The sequence below is a fragment of the Denticeps clupeoides genome, chromosome 6, assembly GCF_900700375.1.
Source record: "Denticeps clupeoides chromosome 6, fDenClu1.1, whole genome shotgun sequence".
NCBI classification, from domain to species: Eukaryota; Metazoa; Chordata; class Actinopteri; order Clupeiformes; family Denticipitidae; genus Denticeps; species Denticeps clupeoides.
The window spans coordinates 19893037-19906595 of record NC_041712.1 but is presented as its reverse complement, the minus strand read 5'-3'; the positions used below and the strand labels follow the sequence as shown (position 1 = coordinate 19906595).

The following is a 13559-nucleotide window of genomic DNA, read 5'->3' as shown; positions in this document are numbered from 1 at the left end:
GAAAATAAAAGAGCGGACACAGCCCAACCCAAACACCTGCTACATTCCCTGACAAGGATAGAGCCAACGGAAGAAGCATTATTCAGCCTCTTAAACCTATTACTGCAGGGGGGGGGCAGTGGGGGGGCATGCTTGACTTGTGCATTTCAAAGCAGGAAGGAACCATCATTCCGCTGCCGGCAGAAAAGGGTGTGTACAGGGGGGTTGGAGGCGTCATCAAAACCAGGGCTGCAGGGCTGTTGTACACACCTGCTTCTGCACAGAACACAAGCTCACGCACACTTTTTTTTTGGTGAAGACAGAGATGATTATCTTGTGCGAGTGTGAGTAAGGAGATCTGCTCAGATCTGCTGCTCTGTGTGTGTATGCGTGCGTGTTTGTTGGGGGGGCTGCCCAGGACCCCATTCCAGTGCCTGATGTCCAAAACTCCATCCATCCACTTTCACACTCTTAGCACTTGACTGCTGGTCTGTGTAAAGGGCTGGTACCTACTCCTTATTTACGCACACACACACACACACACACACACACATACGTAGCAGCCAATGCTGAGCTGGAATGGGTTTTTAAAAACAGGGAAGGACTGAGCATAAAATCCCAGGCCTACTTCAACTTAAAGGAAAATACATATACATAACAAAATAAACAGAACCACTCATAGCCGCTTTTCTTAGTGCTCCATTCATTTCTTGTACAATTAATGACCCGTGACATGTGACATACTGTACACGTTGCAATATTTTTCAAACGTTCAATAAAGAAATGGTGAACGAGGTTAGATGCAATGCAAGTGATGGTACTAAAGTGTTACCATTTTTTAAATGGGAAGGTTGATGCCTTTAGTACCAATAAAAAATGTATGGCATTGCATTACACACCCATATTTTAAATGGTGTTATGGGAACACCAGGTCACACATTGTCACATGACTGCACCTGGAAGCTCAGAAACTGTCACTTAGGTTCTTAAGGGCTCAAGGTTGAGTTCATGACAATGTTGGCATGCAGATCTTTTAAAGTGCATCACCACTGGCTCATGTTGGTTAGGCTCCACACCCACCCATGTTACACACACATTCTGCTATTCGACATGTGCCCACGAATTAATATTTTTACTACATTCATTCAGAAACTCTCTCACTCATAACTATCGCTTATCACCAAGTTTAATCTGTTTTTGCCATGCTTTCCACTTCACTCCCCCACAGAAACACTGATAAACACACACAGTTATGGCAGGAACACTGCGAGGTCACTGTCATTAGGCTCGACCCCCTACCATTTCTCAGGAAGGAAGCAGCAACAAAGGAGCAGCCTTGTCCCCCTACACACACCCCTGCGTGACAAAGCCCCTCAAAGTCCTGCTTGATAATAGCCACCCACCCACACTCGCCCTGAGCCCTCCATAGAAAGCAGCAAGAGCCCACTACCAGCACTGACACCACCTAGCACCGCTGCCCCGTACCCCCTCCGGAGGGGGAGTTCCACAGAGGAAGCCCTGCAGGCCTCACAGATGCCTTCAAATTACAGCCCGAGCACCTTCCTGCCTCCGACCCGCACCCACCTCCTTCCACTCAGCACCAACACACTCCTCTCAACACCTCTCTCGCTCTCAATCCCCCCACCCCCGTCCTGCTCCTTCTCTCTTGCTTAGCGTGTGAGGAAACCATGCTGGCAAACTTGCGGTTCAATTAAGAGGCAACATCTGTGCGGCGTGTTTCAGACGTAAGCGCGACCTCCTCACATCTCCGCTGAAACGTCCGCTGTGCTGCACAGGCTTTCGTGTCAGGGTTCTTCTACAGCTTTATTGTTATGGTTTATTCGATTGGCATATTTTCTGAAAGAGATGCGTTGCTTTACATAGGACCAGCAATGGATGAATGAAACCGGCAAGTCACCACAAACGAAGCAGATTTTCCATCCGTAGGCTGTTGCTGACAGATGGATGGTAACGGAGTCGATGCTTACGAACAGTGATGTCACACGCTCGTACAGTGACACAAGTTGAACACGTTTTTTAACTAATCTGATGTGTTTCTGATTAGAGCTATTAAACGATTTTCAGCAGTCGCTGTATGATCCAGGTCATGCATACACACACACACACACACACACACACACACATAGCTGCCGCCCCCAGTCCCAGAGGATTGGTATCCTCCTCCATCAGGTTAGATCATTGCAAGGCAGTAAGCTGTGCATGCAGCTAATTATAGTCCACGCTGTGGTGTGGAGGACCGGATGTGACAGCATGCACTGTGTGTGTGTGTCTGTGTGTCTGTGTCGGCTGGGCTTCCAGTGGGAGATCCAGCTTTAGCCCCGCCTACAAAAGTCTGCAGCAGTGAGTCATTCAGGATCAAGACAGTGATGCCACACACACACAAACACACACACACACACACACACATATAGGCATACATCTGAGCTAAAATGAGATCAGACTCAGGAACATGCTCACTGAACAAGGCATTCACAAAAAAATGAGATCAGGCTGAAAGATCAGCACTCATTGAATAAAATGAGGAGGTAGTAGGAGGCTTCCATTCATAAAACACACACACACACACAATGCCAAGCAGTCAGCAGAGAGGAGAGCAGGGAAAGCTTCTACCAGACAGGTCACCTGTGCAGCATCAGCGGAAGGAGGGGTGAGGCTGAGGAGAGCGAGAGTGGGAGCGAGGATGAGGATGTGAATGAAGAGCAGCCCCTCCCCTCTCCGGTATGAGTCAGAGCACGATTCCCTTGATGCACTGCGGAAGCGTGACGTCTCCCCTGCTCCCGAGCATCCCCCATTCTGCACAGTCCCCGTGTGATTCTCTCTCTCTTTCTCTCTCTCTGTCTGTGTGTGTACATGCGCACCTCGTCCAGCTTCATTCACATATTTTCATTCTACACACAGAATGGCCAGACATACACAGATTTATACAAATCTTCCACACAGACACGCACATATATTCATTTCAGCGCACATCATCTAAAGAGCTGGAGGACAATAGCGAACACGTGCGGCCCTGACAAATGCTTGGCGTCACTGTATGAGTAAGAGGGGAGTGGGGGCGGGGGTCTGGCGCTGAGCGACAGCGGGATGGAGAAAGTGAGGTGGAAGAATGCGACGCTCAGTGGGTTTACCTGCGGCCCCTCCTCTCCGAGGATGACTCACTCCACCCATCCATCACCGCTGGCAACACCAGGCCAATCAATATGCATGATGCGTGTCTGAGAAGTTCTCTCCTTCGGTGGAAACGTGTACACACACGTGAAAAACAACGAATGCTATATTTGTGTGAAAATATGATGGGTGGGGGGTGCGGCATTGACCTCTTACACCGGCAAAGCCGTTCACAAGGCCGCCTAGTGATCATCCAGAGGTGTGACTAGAACATCATGTGTGGGTGGGCATTAGGCTTGTCTTGAATCCATCCCCGTTATTTATGTAATATATAATAATAATAATAATAATAACTAGGTTTTATATATAACATATAAGTGAAAGTGAAGTGATTCTGAAACACAGCACACTGTCCTCCGGTCACCCTTGGTGAGCAGTGGGCAGCCATGACAGGTGGCACCTCAGTGGCACCTTGGTGGGTCGGGATTCGAACCATGGGTCCTACTGATGAAGGAAACAGCTGTGTGCTTACACATTCCATCGCCGCCAACCCCTGCCCCCCTGATTCTGCGGAGGTGATGGGGTCACTGTGCATTTAAAATGAACAACCTATGAAGATGGTTGTGTGCCCAGAACGTATCTGCCTCAATTGACCACAAAAAGGTTTCTCCTTTAATTAACTTATCAATACAATGATTTCCTGTCAACAAGCTGCAAGAAACATCTTAGTATGTAACTTTCATTTTTTATATATCAGGAGAAAAAAATAAAGCCTTCCATTAAATTTAATTTAATCTCACTGTGCATTTGACACAGAATACTCTCAAATTCAAATTCAAATTTTATTTGTCACATACACAGTCATACACGGTATGATGTGCAGTGAAATGCTTTTTGCAACTGCTACAGACCACAGTATTGCAAATGTTGCAAGTAAACAATGAACCAATATGCAAATATTGCAAACATAACCAAATATTACACTTTTACATCTTTAACATAAAATATGTGTAACTGGTAGGGTGAAGGTGTGCAAATGTGTCTGAAGTCTCTCAGGCGTCTGAGGTGGTAAGAGACTTCAGACTGCCCTCCAAGGTGCTCAGGAACTTCTACCATAGAGAGCATCCTGACGGGAAATATCTCAACCTGGTTCGGGAACAGCACCATGAAGGACACAGCACCATCTGTGTCCATGTCAAAAGAACATCATGTGTGGGTGGGCATTAGGCTTGTCTGGAATCCATCCACATCATTTTTTTTAATATATAATAATAATAATAATAACAACTAGGTTTTATATATAACATATAAGTGAAAGTGAAGTGATTCTGAAACACAGCACACTGTCCTCCGCTTTTAACCGTCACCCTTGGTGAGCAGTGGGCAGCCATGACAGGCGCCCGGGGAGCAGTGTGTGGGGACGGCGCTTTGCTCAGTTCCACCTCAGTGGCACCTTGGTGGTTCGGGATTCGGCAACCTTCTGAGTACGGGTACATTTACTTAGCCAGAAATATAAAAGCAACAAATGTGGCAGAATTGAATTCAATACAATTAACAGGCATTTGAAATTTTATCATGTTTTGTGAGCAAAATAAAGATGTACATCTGCTTTTTTTCCAATTAGTGCAGCCATGTTTGGTGAATGTATAAAGCAAAAGCTGGTATCGCTGGTACCATTGACACTGATACCAGCTCACACCAAAACGGCCGAGGACCCTTCCGAATGCGCGCTTGAAATAACTTCATTATACGGGCTGGGATGGAGTATCCATGCTTAGGAGCGGGGCTCAGGGCCGGTGTGGGCTCGCCATGCTCCGTGTTGGTAGCGCCGGTGCTGGGCTCAGTCATGGAGCAGCAGAGGTCGAAGATGTCTGCTTTTTAATAAGCCACCTACGCATGGCTTGTGATGTTACCAACCAGGAAAAAAAGGAGGGATGGAACATATGAGCGGTTTTGATTAAAACCTGCTGCAAAAATATGTGGCAACGTGAACTGTGAGCAGCAAGGTGCTGTTTAGCGGAGGAAGCACTGCTGGACACCCCCCATGTTCAAATGTGTTTTTTATCCCCAGAGTTTTTGTTAAATGGACAGATTAATACACTATACGTATGTCGGTTTCAGCCTCTCGGCGTGCGTCAATGGTGCCACCATATTTGGACGGGGTTCCATGCTCAGTCGACCACGCTTTCTCTGACGCACCAGGCGAAGATGCGGGACTTCTGCGCCGCGAACGGCTGTAATAACGAAGGATCAAGGCATAACTTTTCATAAGCTAGATATTATTTTGTCAACTTGCATGTCACGAAATGTTGTGTTTGACAAGTAACGTTATTCATGTTACAAACCAAAGCATGTGTCTTCCCACCTTCACCTTACCCCTCTATTTATTGCATAGTTAGTTCATTGTCTATAGATCTTTTTATCAAATAAGCATTTAAATGGATATTTTCCTTGTCTGAAAAATGTATTGTGAACAGCACATTGCCCATAGTTCCCTATAAATCCATACAAATGCCTGTATCTTTGGATAAACACGTAAATATAAATGTATGAGTGGTAACTCTATAGGGTTATGATGAAGACCACCAGGGTCTTTCAGCTAATATTGCAGGCCTTTTTGTTTGTATTTGCATATTTTCAAAAAACGCTTCTCCATCAATTTATTCCCAACTCTATTCCGTAAATACATGTCTGACCTTAAAAAAGAAACAAGACAATAAAAATTGCTTCTCAAATTTGCCATTTTATTGTTCTTTAATCTTGTATTCCACCTTGGCCCTGATAGACGCTTATTCATTTAAAAGGAGCGCCAGCCCCTCCCAAGATGGTGGCTCTGTTGACGCATCCGCTCCCATAGACGCCCATATTCAACGTATCTCTCGCTCTCTCTTTGGGAAACTTGTTGAATTGTGCAGGGTGGTCACGCCTCTGCGAATTCGCCATCAATTCCAAGTCTCACACAAACACACTTCACTTCCTGTAGATGCTTAAGAACAGGTTTGTCCGGCTCTCGGGCGTTCAGAGAAAGAGAGAGGTGAACGGGTCCAAAAAACAATCATTGACAACTACAAAACAACTCTCATGCCTTCCACACTGGTGCAATATAATAACACGAGCTGTTGTTTCTAGTTTACGTTTAATTGCACGACTTTTCTTATTAACTCAAATTGAATTTTTTTTTTTATTATTTTAAAACAATACCTACAAATGAAATATTTAAAGCAATATTCATATGGTAATTGTGCTTATACCTAAACCTGGCCATGTAGGCCTCATGTCGAGTCTCATATGAACCAGCACAGGCTGCACATTCACACCAACTCAGAACGTTGACTCAAAAAACGCACCATCACACCCGTAGCGTCACCAGTGAGCTTTAATTGCAGCGAGATCGTATTTACAACAAGTGAAAACCCATCAGCTTGTGGCTCTCGCATCTCCTTGTTAGGAATGACGAGGTGGCTAAACAATAAAAAAATATACACCGTCACAAAAGCATGCCTGACTCAAAAATGGGGGTACCTGACATACAAGATGCTGCTAACAAAGATGCTAGACAGTGCTACAGGAATAAATCCCACAGTGAGAGCATCAATGTCCTCCCCCCACCATGGTCCTCTTCCACCTGATGGAGCAGAAATGCTGTAAGCTAAAAAAAAATAATTCAGCAAACATGCTAATAATTCAAACCATGGGTCCTACTGATGAAGGAAACAGCTGTGTGCTTACACATTCCACCACCGCCAACCCCTGCCCCCCTGATTCTGTGAAGATGATGTGCATTTAAAATGAACAACCTATGAAGATGGTTGTGTGCCCATAACGTATACGCCTCAATTGACCGCAAAAAGGCTTCTCCTTTAATTACCTTATCAATTCAATGATTTCCTGTCAACAAGCTGCAAGAAACATCTTAGTATGTAACTTTAATTTCATATATAGGGGGAGGAAAATAATAAAGCCTTCCATTAAATTTCACTTAATCTCACTGTGCATTTGACACAGAATACTCTGTGTCCATGTCAAAAGTTGTCACCACGTGGACAGAAAAGTTTAAGAAAAAAAAAACAAACAAAAAAAACAAGACTGCCCTCTGTAGGCTATGAAGGGCATGGTGCATGCCATAACTAGAAACAGATCATACATAAGGCATTATTATTTTCTTTAAACATCACAGACTTGATTGCAAATAGCACTTGACATTAACAACTAATGATTGGCTAGTTACAGAGTTATCAGCATTCACTGGTTTACATCTAGAAACACAGAAGGTAATAATCTCCTTCCAAGGTGAAAGAGCAGAAAAATCCCTCTTCCTCCACCGCTGCGCCGAAAATTCACTGGCTCCCCCCGGAACAGTACAGAAGTACAGAAGAAATTGAAAAATTCTCTTTAAATTAAATTGTTTTATACATTTATTTTGCATCCAGGTCTCGAGGTGGCTGGGAGCATGGAATTTATTCTAAAAAAAGCTGCGGCAAGGAAGAAATAAAACAAATGTTAATAAAATAATATGATTAATATAAAAAATATGAATTTTCTATATTGTGAAATTCTAATAACTATTTTAAAGTCATTTCTTGAAATACTAAAATTAAACACAAGAGGGTAAACTCCCTCCCTCTACTGTACAAAAATATCTTACATCTATGTCAAATGTAAAGGATTAAAAAAAAAAAAAAAAAAAAAAAAAAAAAGCATAGAGCATAAAGATTTTTCATTAAAATAGCTTGACCTTTATTATGTTGGTTAAGAATCAGATGTTTGTTTAAAATATATAAGCATGGAGCAAATATGTGCACTGAAGCCAAACTGGGTGGCATCAGACCTTTAATATATGAACAGGACTCGGGTCCGAGGGAGGGTGGAGAAGGAGTCAGCCATTTTGCGGATCTTGGCATAGTTGATGAAGCCTCTGAGGAAGAGCAGGAAGCCTGTAACATGCAAAAAGTAGTAAGAAAGCGTACTAGTGTAGAGTGTAATGGATATTCCTGGTATAATGATTACCTGCATGCATAATGCATAATGTAGGCATAAACCTTTCTGAGCTTGTGCCTGACTGACCTAGTCCTGACCTGGACAACTGCTTTCACACACACACAGCAGCTGTATAGAACTCTTTTGCAAGCACAAGAAGCACTCTCACGTCCTCACATACAGACTCGCTGTGGGCCACTGAAGCCCTGCCATGGACCTGAGTAGTTATGCTAAACTTCTGTCTGTCAGGGGTCACATTCGAAGCGTATTTCCTCACTTAAAAATGCCTTTGTAGCAGATAGGAAGGAGAGATAAGTAGACCGCTGTGGAAAAAAAATGCTGTGATTCCAGTTAATCTTGCAGTTTACACTTGAACTCCTCCATGTTTTTTTATTTTGCTGTCAGTGTGTAAATGAACAGAATGTACTGAACTAAATCTCAGTGTCTGCCTTGTTGACAAAATGCAACTATTCACGTATTTTGCACAGACAGCGCAAAAATAATAATAAGGGCACGGGGAACCGGGTGAAGAGGTAAATATGGGCCTTCACTCACCAAGAACCAGGAACACCCACCACAGCCAGTACTGGCCATCAAAGTATCCAGGGAAATAGGTGGAGAACTGCAAATAACAGTAAATAATTCCATGTCCAATTAAAGGCAGTCTTTAAAGACACGAATAAATAAAATATCACTGTTACAACCTCATTCAACAGTCCATAGTGATGTTGCTATTGATGCTGGGAAGGAGAGAAGCTATTTACCCTGACGATCAAGATCCACTTGATGAGTGACAGGCCAAACCCAGAGATGGCACCATAGCGACCAGCAGCAGATGTGGTGAGGCAGAAGGAGAGGAAGAATCCGATCCAGTTAAACAGGAATGCCACTGAAAATGCAAAACACACACAAAGTGAGCATAAATTCTATTCTACTCATCACTCATACTCATACTCTATAGCAGGGATGCAAATCCAAGTGAAAGTGAAGTAATTGTCATTGTGATACACAAAACAGTACATGGTGACAACGAAATGTGTCCTCTGCTTTTAACCATCACCTTTAGTGAGCAGTGGGCAGCCATGACAGGTGCCCAGGGAGCAGTGTGTGGGGATGGTGCTTTGCTCAGTGGCACCTCAGTGGCACCTTGGCGGATCAGGATTCGAACCGGCAACCTTCTGACTACAGGGCCACTTCCTTAACTAGGCCACCACTGCCCCAAACCACAATACACAATTCTGCAGCTATACTGAAAGTACTTCTGCTTACTTGAAACATACTGAAGTATCATATGCTTTGGAATGAATACTTATCATATTATCAAATCTCTGGATCTCATTATTGTTTCTGAGAATATACGCTACTCCTTGTTAAATCCACACTAATACAAAGCATATGCACTTACTTACACACACTTAAAGACACAGACTTACTGAAGAAGGTCAGCATGAAGATGCCATCGTTCCCTATCCGCAGCTGGTCAGCATCCTCAAAGTCATCTCTGGCCACAAAGTCATCATCCTGCACAGAGTGGAAATGGAGGGGTTCATTTATACCACACATATTTGAGCCTTACTCCAAATTTAAATACCTAAACAGCACGCAAAGCTCTTAAAAATGTAATATATAACCGGGCAATTTAGTCTTAATGACAAAAAAAAAAAAAAAAAGACTACAATCTCGTCTGCGTAGCTAATTAGTGCCACTCTCTATGCACACCACCACTCAGTTACTGTACCTCCAATGTACTGTGTGTTACATCATCAAATGCAGTCAGCCGTTCCCTGCTCTGAGCGCAAGCAGTGTGTGGCAGAGAAACAGACCAGTGAACACACTCAGACAGAGGCGCAGGGTGCAAGGCAACACGTTTTCTCAAGGAGGTCACACTGGTGCCACTGGAGAACACCGCTCTGCCACCGGTCCAGTCTAGACGTTTACGCTTGAGCTAGCTGATGAAACTTAAAATGACGCTGCAAGAAACGGGATCTAAGATCCAATGATACGGATATGTAGGTCTGGTCTGAACAGAAATCTTGCAATGAGAGAAAACAAGTATGAGGAACATTTAAATTTAACTTGAAATACACCATTTAATCATCTCACCAAACCCTCCTAACTATTACACTGTTCTGCAAGAAAAGATCAGAACCATCACAAAAAAACAGAGCAACGTTAATTCAGAATTTTTATGCAAGACTTAAATCAAGGTGATCGTTTTAACAATCTTAAGATTTGCTGTGAGAACAAGCAGTGATGAAGCCACGACACAGACACACAAAGAGGAAGGGAACGAGGAATCCACCCAATCATAATAGACTGGCAGTGATTCCACATCACACGAGTGTCACACACAACTTACTCGTCCTGCCACCAAGGGAATGGTGGCTTCGACCTTGGTTCTCTCGGCTTCATCGTAGGATGGCAGCGACGTGGCTACGTTGTAGGATGGTGGTTTGGGGAAGCCATCTTCTTTGTAGTCAAAATAAGCTGGTGAGTAAAGGAGATGAGACTCTTTACTCCACGCTGCGGGCATAATTCTGCGGCCAACTACTACTACATGTGACACACTTCTAATCGCAGTATATCAGAAAGAAAAACTCACTATTGTTCGGATATGGTGATGCTCCGTTAACTGCATATCACACATCAGAACACAAGTGTTAATAGTTTTGAAAGGCGTTCTACACCGGGTTTACACAGACACGTATATCATCATCCACTGAAAGCAGCTCATTCAAAACACCAATTACAATATCATGTGAGAACCTCTTACCTGCAGCGTCAGGAGCTATGCTGCTGTAAGGAGGCGGGGCATCAGCGGCCACTTGAGCGCCTTCCTCCGGCTCCTCCTCATTGGCCAGCTAGAAATCGGACAAGGTGCGAGAACATTAAATGGCAAAACATAGCACCTGAACCATTATTCAACTGGATGATCTATAGCAATTTCCCTCGCTTATACACAATCAATATGCTGACATTTATTGTTAACCAAACAAAATTCAAATTAAATCTGTGGGTGTCAACTGACAGCAGTCATAATATGACACTTTTTTTCAGTCATCCTTGTATCACAGAAAACTCCCTTTCATTATATTAAGTGTCACATTATAACATTAGCATGGCCAAATCAATATATCTGTCATATTGTGGCATTCTCTGCAATTCAAACCCCTTATGGTAAATGCTAAAGCGTATGCATATATTCCTATGAGCGTTGATTTAAAAAACTGTTTCAACAGTTTAACATGCTTTGCCAAAATGCCACTGGACTGTTGGGAATCCCATTCATTCACTTTAGGAGAACAGTTGGTGTAATAAAACATTTCCACGAATTCCAGAACATCATGACAGGGCCTAAAGCGCTTGAAATGTTCAATATGACAGATATCTTCGGAAATTAACACATTTTAATGGCATTAAAGATATCCAGAGACGATACAGAACACCAGACCCAGCTTCTCCCCTTGTGCCATCACCCACGTTCATGTCTGACCATGTTATGGTTGTTGTGGTAGATGTGGAGGAGGGTGTAACGTCACATTGATCTAATCTGAACCATCCACTGCATCTACACTGGTTTGCTCACAACCTGCATATTGTCTGTAAATAAATTCTGTATAGTTCATTGCATTTTTTTAAATCTGTGAGGAGTTTGCATGCCGCCCCTGGGCTGGTGTAGGTTTCCTCCGGGTTCTCCGGTTCCTTCCCACCATCCAGAGGCATGTGCACTAGGTGAATAGGCGACAACTAAACTACACTAAACTAAATCTACATATATATAAAATGTATTTTTTTATTGTGTTGACTGAGAGACACACCAAGCCACATCTTCACGCATACATTCACGCAAGCGCAGATTGCAATTCGAAGGGCGGTCCGTGTTATTCCATGAAAGCATAAATTATGCATCTCCTCCATTCACCGGCTAGTGGCTCCGCCGACGCCATTATTGGCTTTTCCCTACAAGAGGATTAACGTCTAATGCAGACCAAGGGCAGGCAGGCTACGAAGAATGCAAATTACATTCCTTGAACACGACAGAATTTTTTTATTCCTCTTAAGGGGGGAAAAAAAAGAGGCTCATCTGATTCGGGTCACGAAACGCGGTTATGGTTTCATTTCTGACGACATTACGCTAAGGAATTATTAATAGATCCCGGGCGTCTGGTCCTGGTCGCCGAGGCGCGGCTATTTAAGTCACAACTTTGTGATTAAAGACACAAAGGGAGCAAGTGGGTGTCGTTTACCAGGTCAAGCGTCTCCCGGTCCAGAAAACGAGCCAGATCGGATTCACACGCGGACCCGATGGTGACAAGTTCACAGCCTGAAGTTCCGTATTTACCCAACGCGGTTTCACTTCATCCGTCAGGCGCGTTCGGTGGCAGCGACTGGGTCTCTCAAACCCTACAACCCGACCCGGAACGCGTTCGATTAATCGGCCCTGGTCACAACAACGTGCATTTTTATTAATAGCAAACGTCACGTACAAGAACGCCACGGGAACGCCACACCAACTTTTTGCTCTTGGCAAACATTTCCGGCAACATATTGCAGTTGTCTGAGATTAACGTGATCAGGCTGCTAATCACATGTCTATAAAAACAACGAGGCCTGCCCGCTCGCAGCTCATCACCGGCCTCTCGTAGCGACACGCACCGCCAAAGGCGAAGAGCAAGGCGGATCGCTCGCCCGCCGTGGACCGGCACCGAAAACGAAAGGAAAAACGCGGACTTGCCTGCTGGTATCTACCGCTGGGCTCTGCCATCGTGGCCTCGGGGTGCTACCGACAATCCCTGCGCGGCCGAAAGTCGAAGGCGACGGAATAAAAACGTCGATGCTTATATAACTGGACGTGTGTAGCAGGGACGATGTCTGCCTTCCGTCCCCGGGTCTGTGGCTCTGCTTGCTCGCTTCCTGTGACGTCAGAGGACCAAAACAAGGCCAGGCTCCCCCTACAGGCCGAGCCGTTCAACTGCATTCAGCGAGAGGTTCAGGGACTGATGAAAGTCATCTTTTTGATACAGCAGAAATGACAGTTATGGTAATGATAAAGACACCTGGTAACTTAACATGTTGCCCATATTACTGGGTTAATTCAATTATTGGATACACGTTATACAGATGTACGCACAACTACGGAGCCCCCAAGATGCATAAATCGTCAGCTATGCAGTAAGTGAAGTGAAGTGATTGTCATTGTGAAACACAGCACAACGAAATGTGTCCTCTGCTTTTAACCCATCACCCTTGGTGAGCAGTGAGCAGCCATGGCAGGTGTCCAGTGGCACCTCAGTGGTACCTTGGCAAACCGGCAACCATCTGATTACGGGTCCGCTTCACTACCCACTAGGCCACCACTGCCCTATTGACCGGTTGACTAGTAAAGCAGCAGCTGGAGTTTTTTTTCCCCCACACCATCACCATGCCGAATTCTTAACCCAGAACTACATTTTATTTTCATGGCATTTATCAGG

The 13559-nt window shown here is 44.3% G+C and overlaps 1 protein-coding gene across 4 annotated transcripts; it reads right to left on the bottom strand.

Annotated features, from left to right (window-relative positions):
• Positions 1–6466: 6466 nt before the first annotated feature.
• ndfip1l (Nedd4 family interacting protein 1, like) lies at positions 6467–13003 on the bottom strand. 4 transcript variants are annotated; one of them, XM_028984655.1, is made up of 10 exons: positions 12821–13003; positions 10859–10946; positions 10688–10717; positions 10445–10572; positions 9824–9874; positions 9519–9606; positions 8850–8974; positions 8641–8707; positions 7937–8042; positions 6467–7580 (listed from the first exon to the last, which is right to left on the bottom strand). In XM_028984655.1, exons 1-9 carry the CDS (start codon positions 12848–12850, stop codon positions 7939–7941), a joined length of 711 nt encoding a protein of 236 aa, XP_028840488.1. In that variant the 5' UTR covers positions 12851–13003; the 3' UTR covers positions 6467–7580; positions 7937–7938. The 4 variants fall into 4 exon arrangements, with proteins under 4 accessions (XP_028840488.1, XP_028840490.1, XP_028840489.1 ...); XM_028984657.1 differs by lacking the exon at positions 9824–9874; XM_028984656.1 differs by lacking the exon at positions 10688–10717.
• Between the last annotated feature and the right edge of the window lie 556 nt (positions 13004–13559).

What these genes read in the sequence shown, in the direction of transcription:
- ndfip1l (XM_028984655.1), bottom strand. Translation starts at nt 12,850, where the DNA reads ATGGCAGAGCCCAGCGGTAGATACCAGCAG. An exon ending in TTCCCTTGGTGGCAGGACGA is followed by an intron (nt 9,875 to 10,444) that starts GTAAGTTGTGTG and finishes GCTTGCGCTCAG; the next exon opens with AGCAGGGAACGGCTGACTGC. An exon ending in GTGGGTGTTCCTGGTTCTTG is followed by an intron (nt 8,043 to 8,640) that starts GTGAGTGAAGGC and finishes TGCATGTTACAG; the next exon opens with GCTTCCTGCTCTTCCTCAGA.